Genomic DNA, 11,969 nt, shown 5'->3' with positions numbered 1-11,969 from the left:
TTTTAAGTTACCTCTTCTCTGAATGTAGCAATTATAAACCAGTGATAACAGTGATTCCAAAGAAATAAAGACCAAAAAGATATCTTTAATTTTACTCATAAATAGGATTCCTCGGGCTTGATTTTTATAGCCACAATTGATGGTAAAGTATTAATACATAGTATGTTATTTGTGAAGATGTACTAATATAGCAAACAGAATCATAAAAACTTAAGTAGCATTAAGTTAAAAAGCTCAAAACCAAAACTAAGTTTTGAAATAAAGAGTATAGAATTTAAAACTAGAAGCACTTATTTAATGTTTTGAATATAAATATTATTGCATTTCAGGCTTTTCATAATGTTTTACTTCAAAGTTCTAAGACTAAACAAATCAAATTGCTAAAACATTACTGAAAAATTCCATCAAACATGTTTGCCTGGAAATGTTCAAGTGACCACTTTCACTATACCTCCCAATACATTCAGGATCTGTCTCATAATACAGAATGACTCACTGAATAATAAAGCTAATGAACTATTTTTCATGGCAATTTGGTCAAGTGACGGAAGACAAGTCCTGGTTTGAGAATACCTTTTCATACAGATGAAGCAGGGAACATGTTTCAATATCATAGAATGAATACATTCTGTTACCCTTGCCCCGTAAACTAAAATCTGGAAACTAAAGTAACAGTAAAATTATTAAAGTCATTAAAATCTCAAGATAGAGAACACAAGAGATAACACACGGTTTCAGAAGCTGAAAAATAACCACATGAATGGTAATATTCTTAAGAGGCTGGATAACAAGTTCATGAAGTTCAGATTGGGATAGTTTATCAGGCAACCAAGTAAAAATGTGAAGTAGGCAGTTGGAAGTGAGTTCAGGAGAAAGATTCTGGCTGGAGATATAAATCTGAGCCACCACTACAAAGTTGGTATTTAATACATGTGCTGTGCTTAGTCACTTAGTTGTGTTCAACTCTTTATGATCTCATGGACTGTAGCCCACTCCTGTATATGGTGATGCTCCAGGCAATACTGGAGGGGGTTGCCATGCCCTCCTCCAGGAGATATTCTCAACCCAGGCATTGAAACCAGGTCTCCCACATTGCAGGCCCACCAGGGAAACCCATTTAATACATAGTTGGGATTTAAAGCAACAAACCATCAAGGGAGTCCCAAGTTCTCTCGGGAGATTCTAATGAGTCAAATAAATAGCAAAGGAGACTGAGAAAGAGCCAGAGAAGTAGGAAGAACCAGACAAATGTGTCTGCTAAAAACTTGGAAACTACAGAAACTGGTTAGTGGAAATTAAACATCTATATGAAATGCTTCTGAAAGATCAAGTAAATGATCTTTGAGGTCGGACTCAAAATGACTCAGAGGTCACTGGAGACAAAAATTCTGAACGGAATGGATTCAGGGAAAAAAATGGAAGTGAAACAAGTCAACAGTGAATATAGAGTTTTCAAGGAGTTTGCTGTAAAACAAGAAATGGGGCGTTTCTGTTGGCTCTAGCTAGAACAGACTACACCCATGAAGGGAAAGGATACATGGGCACAGGTGCTGGTAGGTTTACAGATGCAATGGTGGCAACTTTTAGAAGTTCTTTTCTGATTGTTTTTATTTTCTGTGAGGACAAGGGAGCAAGACCAGAGGGAGGAAATATCAGAAATATGAGGACAGAGATAAACTCAAATGAAATAATCATTTGAGATGAATGTAAGACAATGGAGTAAGAAGCAACCAACCAAGGTTATGATGATAGTTTGTCAGAGACTGGTAAACATTCCCACTTTAAAGAAAATCCACTGTTGTCTGTTCTTTACTTTGGCTGAATAGTCTCTCAAAACAGTTTTTCTTCTGAGTCCTACCTAGCTTCCATTGCCCTAAAGCAAAGAGAATCTGATCTACATTGGAATATACATGGCACCAAGAGTAACAACCTACACAGAAATGTGTGCTTCAGGCAGCATTAAGTATTTCTCTTCTTCAGTTTCATTTAGGGCCTAAATGATTCCCAACTTGGCCTCTATGCTCCTCTGTTATAGGATCATGTGTTACTTATATTCCTAAGTCTTATTTTAAGCCCTCCCTGTTATAATTTTCAGGGTCTCTTCTCTTTTTCTGTTCCTGTTTTGCATGGTACCCTGCCACTTCCAATTTCTAGAACCAATTTCTTTTGTCAAGAACCTGCAATTTCTTCCAAAGCAGTCTCTGCATTGACCCAGTGTCCAGTGGAAATCTTTATATATATGACATATGTGTAAAGTACTGATAAATCGAAATGGCAGTCAAGATTTTTGACATTATTTCACCTGAGCCATTATTTATCTGAAAAAATAATCTGATGAGATCATCTTATAACAAATATTTATTTGGCAAACCATTTTATAGAAATAGACCCTAAAAATCAAACCGTTTCTTATTTAAACAATGGACAGTATCATCCCAGTCTTTCCCCCATCCAAAAATCTACTCCATAACTGAAGTACCAAAAACCCATGAACTGTACTGCTAAAAAGGAGGGTGGGGGAAAAACATTAAACTTCCACAGGAAGACTGTATAAATCTGGCAGTGGTTAAGTACACATCAGCCTGTACCCAAGAGTACTACTGAACCTGAAAAATTAACTGAAAATCTAAATTTACTCTTAATATATGTATTTGCTCTTAATAAGGTTCAAAAATTATGCATGGTACAGTTATATTATGTAAACTGATATAATCAAAGTAGAGTGAAAAATGTAGATTTTAACACCAATACAGATCACTAGATGTGAACAAGAATTTTTTGAAGACATTCTTTTAAAACAAACATTCAGAACTAGAATCTTCAGAATTTTCTAGTATCTTGAAAATCCCCATCTTCTCTTTAACTGGTCCTGAGGCATTCATTTGATCTAAGAGAAAAATATATAAACAGGTATTTAAAAAAAAAAAGGTATAAGAACTTACAAAGAAATCTCCTCTTATTAAAACGAGAACTGGCCTCCTGGGAACAAACTGAAACACCAGTTTGCTAATCAAAATCACTTCTGCTGAATTTAAGATATACCTAGCAATAAACACCACCAATGTGAATTATATTCTCGTATATATATATATACATATAATTTTTTTAAAGCCCAATTATGGTTAGTTTAAAAGCAGGAACGCAAAACACCATGATAATATATCTTTATACTCCCACAGCTAATTTGAAATCTTTTATATTTTTGTCAATATGATAGCTATTGAAATGAAATTACTTCTGGTTTTAATCTGCATTCTCGGATTTCTAGGGAGACTGAAGCATCTCTTTATGTTCAATGGTTGTTTCTTTCACTCCTGGTAACTGTTCAGTTTTCTTGTTGATATTTATTTATATATGATAATCATTTCCTGTGTGCTATGTACTGCAGGTATTTGTGGTTTGTCATTTACCTGTATATGGTATTGTTTTTACAGAAGTCTTTAATAAAATTTATTAATCTGTTCATTTAGTTTGAGAGTTCTGTATCCTATTTAAGAATTCTTTTCCTATCCTAAAACCCTACAGTTATTTCCCTATTTTTTAAGTTAAATGTTTTGCTTTTAAAGTTTTGATGACTTAATTTATTTAGAATTTATTCTTGAATATGATGAGATTTACCACTGTTGATACAAACTGGCAAACCATGCTTTACCATGCTTTGCAGATATTACATTTTTTACAAATTGAAGGTTTGTTGCAACCCTATGTTGAGCTAATACATCGGAATCATTTTTTGCTCACTTCATGTCTGTCTTGAATTTTGGTTAATTCTCACAATATTTTAAACCCTCCACCAAAAAGATTGTGACTTGCTGAAGGCTCAGATAATGGTTAGCATTTTTTAGCAATAAAGTATTTTTAAAGTATGTATATTGTTTTTTTTAGACAATGTTATTTCACATTTATTTCACACAGACTACTTTATAGTGTAAACATAACTTTTATAAGCACTGAAAAAAAATTTTTTTTAATGTGTGATTTGCTTATTTCAGTGCTCTGGAACCCAGCCTGCAGTATCTGCAAGGAATAATAGGAATTTCCCCTCTCTGGTTTGAAATGACATTTATCATCTATTGATCTTTCCATAGAAGTTTGGATGACTTTCTGGATTTGCCATATCAGTAGTCAATTTATCTTATATGTTAAATCAACAGTCTTAATTATTATGATTTTTAAATTGAATCTTAGTACCCGATATAAAGTATTTTGTTGTTCTTCAAAATTGTCTTGGCTCTTGGTCCTTTACCATTCCATATTAATTTTAAAAACAGCCTGTCAAAGCTCTTAAAAGAACCATAATATTGTGGATTTTAACTAGAAGATTAATGTAAGGAATACAAGTTAATCGTATCCATGAATACAGTTAAATTTGTCATGTATTCAGTCCTCTTATTGTCCTTGGATGTTTCATAGCTTCTCTATAAAGGTCTTAAAGAAATTATTATATTTAATTCTAGGTATATTACAGTTTAGTAGCTGTTGTAAACATCTAATTTTCTAAATAATTACTGCTAATACACATACTATTAATTTATAGCAAACTTTATGAATTCTAACTTTTAGATTCCCTCAGATTTTCTATGGATATAATTATACCACCTGCAAAAGCAGTATAATGAAACTAATTATTCCTATTTTTATTACCTTATAGCATTAGTTAAGGATTTCCTGTATATTGCATTATGTTTTATAATGGGAATGACAGCTGTTACACTCAACTGTTCTTGATTTTCATAGTAATTTACTAAATGAATGCATTTTTTCAGATTAAGAACATTTTCTTTGTCATATTTAAGAATTATGAAGTTGATTACGATGGTATGTCAAGTGGGTTTTCAGAATCTAGTTCTTTTTTATTCAGTTAATGTCAATTAATATTTTCAGATGTTACCCTATCCTTTTATGCTTTCTATGCTGCTGCTGTTTATTTGATAATATATTTAAGATTTGGCCATAATGGTATATCTTTATCTCATATTTTTCCTGTACAATGTGAAAATTAAAATTCACATAAACATGCAAAGAACTCAGAACAGCTAAAACCAACTTGAGAAAGAAGAACAAAATTGGAGGATTCACTCTTCACAATTTCAAAACTCACCATAAAACAATAATCAAGACAGTGTAGTACTGGCACAGGATTAACAAACAGATTAACAGGAATAGGAGAGAACTGAGAGTATAGAAAAAACCCTCATATATATGACCAACAGATTTCCAACAAGGGTGCCAAGGCAATTCAAAAGGGAAAGAATAATCTTCAGTAAACTGTGCTGAGACAATTGGACAACAAGCAAAAAACTGAATCAAGACCCTTACCTTATATCCTACACAAAAATTAACTCAAATATGAGCCTATAAAACTCTTAAAACATCAGACTTCCCTAGTGGTCCAGTGGTTAAGATTCCACGCTACCAGTGCAAGGGGTGTGGTATAGTCCCCAGTCAGGAAGCTAGATCCCACATGCCATGTGGTGTGGCCAAAAAATTTTTTTTAGTTAAAAAGAAGAGAAAAAAAAATCACAACTTTGCTAGGCAAAGATTAGATACAACACCAAAATTGTGAGTAATAACAATAAAAGGATAAATGTAACTTCATCAAAATTTTTCCTTCTGCTCTTTAAGAGACACAAAGGAAGTACAAAGATAAACCACAGACTGGGAGAAAATATTTGCAAAACATACATCTGATAAAGGATTTGTGTCCAGAATATATAAAGAATTCTCTCAACTCAGTAAGATGACAAATTTTAGAAGAGCTATTTGAAACTAAGTTGAAGATATCATGATGCTATACTCAGTGATGTGCTGGTGTTTAACAACAGACTCCTATTCCCCAAAAAGGGCTGTAGTTTATCTTTTTTCCGTTTCTATGCCTGCCATCACCAACAGCAAGCTACTAATGTTTAACACTGCTGAACACAATTAGGAAAAGATACCATTATTTATTTCCACTCTGGATATACAATATACGTAAATAATCAAGAGCATAGATACCCATGTTACAGAATGAGTAGGAAAGGATGAGTTTTAAATATTTATTTGTATTCAAAATAACTTATGATCACCATTTGTAGGCATCAACTCATTATTCTTACAATTTATACATAAAAGCAGCAATTTATCTTGCAGACCCGTGGACTATAGCCCACCAGGCTCCTCCATAGGATTTTCCAGGCAAGATTACTAGAGTGGGCTGCCATTTCCTTCTCCAGGGGATCTTCCTGACCCAGGGATCAAACCTGGGTCTCCTGCACTACAGGCAGATTCTTTACCAACTGACTTACTAAGGAAGCCCTATCTTGCTTATACAGATTGTATCTCAGAGTAACCAAATAATTTATATGGGAAAGTTATAATAGACAAACTCCAGCTAATAAAGGAATGACAGAATAAGAAAATCAGCATTTTGTAATGCTCAAAAAAATAATGGTTCTAAACCACAATAAATAAATGCTAAAAAAAGTCAGGTTAAATAGAACAGAATAGTAAATGAAGATCAGCCTGAATCAGGTGATTAATCTTAAACTTAGCTAACTAAAAATAAGAAACCCAGACATGATACATCTCTTTATATCATTTAAAATGAGAACAAAGCACTGGTATTCCTAGAATACGGAACTTGGATCTTATTAAGCCAGTAGAGCTATTTTCACAGCTATTTACCACTTCACAGAAAATAAGTAGATTGAGGAACAAGTCAAAGAACAATGGTAGGGAGAAGTTGGCCAATTCTGGAATGCAGGTCGTTTCACTGGACAAATAACCCCGTTTCTCCAACAAATCAACAGCATGGAATGACAAAAGTGAGGAGGAAAGTGATACAGAAAAAAAAAGATAGCAAGAACAATGGAATTTGGATCCTGATTCAAACTGTAAAAAGACTGGGCCAAGTGGAAAAATTTGGATATGAACTGGGTATTAGCTGCTATTAAAGTTTTAGGGTCAACTCTCTCAAATGTAATAATGACATAGTGATGATATTTAAAAACATGTTCTTCTCAATAAATGATGCCTAAAAGTGGCTATGGCATGAATTTAACATTCTGATTGAAGAAAATGGCAATGAAACAAAATTGGCTAAATGTTGTAAACTATTAGGGCAGAATGAGTTGTACACAGGGGTATATTATACTTCTCTCTACTTATGCATATGTTTCAAAGTTTCCATAAAAATAGTAAGTAAAACCATAAGAGATACTTACCAAGAAGATCACTTCGATCTAACAGCAACTCCAGATCTTTATCACTAATGACTTTCTCTCTTGATCCTTTTACTTCCCTATAAGAAAACAAAATACTCAGGTCTATAGGATAAATCAAAACTATGAATTATATTTTTCTAAAGTAAAAACAATCTTACCTTTCATAATCTCTTGATTTTAATAATTCCATTAATTCCTTAGGGTCTAAAAAGTTCTTAGATTGATTTAATCCAGATCGACCACCTTTGAAATGATCTGGAAAAAATTTACAAAAAATTAAAAACATTCAAAATTGCTTTTAAAACCAAAACAAACCAATCAGAATACCCTACATTAAATAAAAAGGACAGACAAACCCAGTGTTGGTAAAAAAGAAAAGCAACTGCAGTTCTCATACTTTGCAGGTGGGAGTAAAATGGTATGTCCACTTGGGAAAAGTTTGGTAGTGTTCTATAGGTAAACATATACCCACCCTAAGACAAAGGACAAATAAATACATATGTTCATTAATACTTGTAACAAGAAGACCTTATTCCTAAGAACCAAAATCTGTAAACCAAACATCAATCAATAAAAGAATGGATGAATTATTTCGCAATTAAAAAAAAAATCACAAACTTCTAACACAACAACAGAAATGAATCTCAAAATACGTCAAATATAAGTAGCTAGGCTAAAGAAGAATATGTATGTACAAATGAATCCAGGTGTGAAGTTAAAGGAAAAACTAACCCATGTGACAAAAACTGGAATAGTGACTGCCTTCTAGTAAGGAGCAAGAGTCTGGGAAATACTGGAAACGGAAACTTTCTTGGAAAACAGAAATGTTACCTTGATATGGATGACAATTATTTGAGTATAACTTGTTAGAGGCATCAAGCCATATACTTAGCTTGGAATTTTACTGTATGTGCATTACACCTCAATAAAATATTGCCAGCATTTAAAAAATTATTTTCAACTTGTTCTCTGAAATTAATCTCTAAAATAACTAAAAATAAAACTTGGGAAAATAAAACTATAAAGACTGTACCTAATTTAAAATCCCCTGGTAGCTCAGCTGGTAAAGAATCCACCTGCAATGCAGGAGACCCCGGTTTGATTCCTGGGTTGGGAAGTTCCCCTCAGAAGGGATAGGCTACCCACTTGGGCTTCCCTGGTGGCTCAGTTGGTAAAGAAATCACCTGCAATGAGGGAGACCTGGGTTCGATCCCTTGGTTGGGAAGGTCCCCTGGAGGAGGGCGTGGGAACCCAATCCAGTTTTCTTGCCTGAAGAATCCCCATGAACAGAGGAGCCTAGCGGGCTACAGTCCATGGGGTCACAAAAAATCGGACACAACTGAGCAACTAAGCACAGACAAACACAATTTAAACCAAATTCAATAAACAAAATATAATGTATTTCATCATTCAAATCCCTAAAAGCAGCATAGATGAAAAAAACTTTAATCTGCACAAAATCTTACTTGGACCAAGAACCTTTTTTCTTCAACAGAAATTCTAACTACAATCTGAATGCTCCATCAAGCCAAATTAAAGATGTCTAAAACCTAATCCATTATTTCTCTCAAAATCAAATACACTGGAGAAAGTTTTTTTGAGTAGAAAAGCAGCATAAATTGTTAGTGACATTCAACATTATTATGATTTCTCTACGCTTCAAAATGTACAGAAGATGATTTTCAATTTTTTGTAAGGCAGCCATCAAGTCATTTGCCCAAACAGAATTTTATATAGAATAAACAAAAGCAGAACTCCAAGGACTCTCAGGGAACAGAACATAAAATGCCAATGCCTCACCCACATCACTTTCCCTATTTCTCAGAATCTTTTCTAGATAAAAAATGCTGTGTTTTTAATATTGTATTACTGGAACTATGAAAAGGGTATACTGAAACCAAATATTTTTTAAATAGTGGGGGCTCAGCAAAGTCAGTACTTTTATGGTAGCACTACTTCAATATACCTTTAATCTTTTTTAAATTGGACTATAGTTGCTTTACAATGCTGTGTTAGTTTTTGCTGTACAGCGCAGTGAATCAGCTGTATGTATTCATATATCCCCTCTTTTTTGGATTTCCTTCCCATTTAGGGCACCACATAGCACTAAGTAGAGTTCCCTGAGTTAGACGGTCAGTTCTCATCAGTTACCTATATATACACATAATAGTGTATATATATCCGTCCCAATCTCTTAATCCATCCCACCCTGTAAGATAGTTACAGAAAAACCAGAATGAACTCTTTGGCCAACCCAATACCATATGATCCAGCAATTCTATTCCTGGGTATATATCTGAAGAAAACAAAAATACTAATTTGAAAAGATGCATGCACCCCAATGTTCATAGGAGCATTATTTATGATAGCCAAGATATGGAAGCAACCGAAGTGTTCAACTGATGAATGGATAAGGAAGAGTACAAAATGGAGTATTAGTCATCATAAAAAAAAAGAAATTCTGCCATTCAAAACATGGATGAACCTAGAGGGTATTATGATTAGTGAAAAAGGACAGAAAGACAAATACTGTATGCTAAAACTTGTATGTGGAATCCAAAAAAATCAAACAAGAAAACAGACTCACAGATATAGAGAACCAGTGGTTAGTGGGGAGAAGGGAAGGGGCATTAAAGTCATTATTTTTCAATAACTTTAAATGGAGTAAAATATATAAAAATTGTGAATTACTATGCTGTATACCTGAAACTAACATAATATTAGAAATCAACTATACTTCAATAAAACTTTTTTTTAATGAAAATAGAGAATAATCAGTAACATCATGTCAAAGCGCCATGACAGACTTCAGACTTTAAGATACTTTAAAAGTACACAAAAACCACTACAATATTGTAAAGTAATTAGCCTCCAACTAATAAAAATAAATGGAAAAAAAAAAAGTACACATAGCTTCAAATTCCCCACTGCCTATTTAAATCTTGCACTGATTTCTTTTATAAAGAAAGTAACAACAATAACAAACTCACAATACATAATAGACAACTGAAGCAAAAAAGTACTACAAAATATTATTTACTTTTGTGGATGATCAACTTTTCCAGTTTTCTTTTAGCAGCTGCTCTTTCCACAATTTTCTGATCAATAGTATTTGCTGTAACAAGACGATATACAACAACTGGCCTTGTCTGACCAATTCTATGACATCTATCCTGGGCCTGAAGATCAGACTGGGGGTTCTTAAAAGTTAAAAAGAAAAACATTTCACAGTTTAAGGTTAAAATTAGTTAACTCATACTATGTGGGTAGAGTCAAATAGGATGATCCAACCAGAATCTTTTAAACAGTGCCTTAACTCAATTTAGGCTTCTAAGCATTACTTCAGTGATAAAAATACATTTTTAAGTCTTTACACACAAAACACTTGACAAAGAAATGATTCTTATCTTATAATGGATATGTTTTCAAAACAGGTAAATGAAATTGCAAAATATACAATGAAAGATTAGAATGGAAATATAATCTGTCTATTGCTATACTTCCAACTTACCCAATCACTATCATAAATGATAACAGTATCTGCTGCAGTCAAATTAATGCCCAGGCCACCAGCTCGGGTACTCACTAAAAAGATAAACACATCTGGATCTGTGTTGAAGTTGTGTATCTAAAAGCAAAAGGGATGTAAACATAAGGAAATAAGAAACTGTTCCTTCCTGGAATGTGGATAAAAAACTGACTAGTAAGTAGCAGTAGCTATCTTATCACCATCTGTTTATCAGCAAAGGAGGGGGAAGGCAGTGGTGTGCCATGGGACACATAAGCCAGCATTCTTCAAGCTGGGTATAGTTCTCAAGCATCTATAGGACTTCTGATGTGGGATAAATAAATACTGACAGCCCCAGAAGCCATAAAGTAGAAAAGACCAATTTGGTGGAAAAGAGATAAAACTATCAGATTCATCTCCCATGAAACAAAATAATCATGCCTATTGCCCAGGTAGTGGCAATAAGCCAGAGGCCCTAGGATGCAAGTCTTTTTATTTTTTGGTTGTGCCACAGGGCATGTGGGATCCCAGTTGCTCAGCCAGAGACCCAACCTTGTGCCCTCTGCAGTGGAAACACAGAGTCTTAACCACTGGACCACCAGGGAGTCCCTAGGTCTATTGAACATTACTTCAGAAATCAAGAAAGGAGTTACAAAGAATTAAGTATGTATGACACAAGCAGTCTTACATTTTTTTCTCTCTCTGAATATGACATGGATCCATCAAGCCTGCTAAAGCTGAAATTTCTAAAGTGACAGTAATCCATCAAAATGTCCAACATTCCTGTCATTTGTGAAAAAAGCAGCACCTGAAATTTAAATATACCTTAGTATCTATACTTACTAACAAAAAATAATTATATAGCCAAAAGCCCAATCAAAAGTACCAAACCTTGTGACCTCTGGTTTTTAGTTCTGGCAGCATTCGATCCAAAATTAAGAATTTCCCAGAATTTGTTACCAGCTCTTCATCAACCTTAAGCAAAGAAAGGAAAAATTAAAAAAAAAAAAAGAAAATAGTCACACAAATAATAATCTGTTTTTGTCAAAATAAAAACCATGTTTACAGGTTTAAGTTTTCAATGACAAGTAAGTCCCACCTTTTAAACTAACTTTGTTATTTGACCTTTTTTATCAGGAGATAGTTCTCAAGCAAAGATATACTCTAGAATTTAAAATCAATGATCTCACAAAATACAAACTATAGTTTAAGTGTATACTTAATCTATCCTCCCCACCCCTCACCCCAAAACTCTG

At 33.7% G+C, this 11,969-nt stretch overlaps 1 protein-coding gene across 1 annotated transcript in view; it reads right to left on the bottom strand.

Annotated features, from left to right (window-relative positions):
* Positions 1–2,345: 2,345 nt before the first annotated feature.
* Positions 2,346–11,969, bottom strand: part of HELLS (helicase, lymphoid specific) — a 37,482-nt gene continuing 27,858 nt past the window's right edge. Inside the window, exons 16-22 of the mRNA XM_061162220.1 lie at positions 11,605–11,688; positions 11,402–11,521; positions 10,717–10,833; positions 10,246–10,405; positions 7,364–7,460; positions 7,206–7,282; positions 2,346–2,887 (exon numbers count right to left, since the gene is read on the bottom strand). Coding sequence (XP_061018203.1) covers positions 2,793–2,887; positions 7,206–7,282; positions 7,364–7,460; positions 10,246–10,405; positions 10,717–10,833; positions 11,402–11,521; positions 11,605–11,688 — 750 coding nt within the window. The 3' untranslated portion in view covers positions 2,346–2,792. The remainder of the gene's footprint in view (positions 2,888–7,205; positions 7,283–7,363; positions 7,461–10,245; positions 10,406–10,716; positions 10,834–11,401; positions 11,522–11,604; positions 11,689–11,969) is intronic.

The sequence above is a fragment of the Dama dama genome, chromosome 15 (genome assembly GCF_033118175.1).
Source record: "Dama dama isolate Ldn47 chromosome 15, ASM3311817v1, whole genome shotgun sequence".
Lineage (NCBI taxonomy): Eukaryota > Metazoa > Chordata > Mammalia > Artiodactyla > Cervidae > Dama > Dama dama.
Note: the sequence above shows the minus strand (reverse complement) of the source record. Positions and strands in the feature narration are given on the sequence as shown.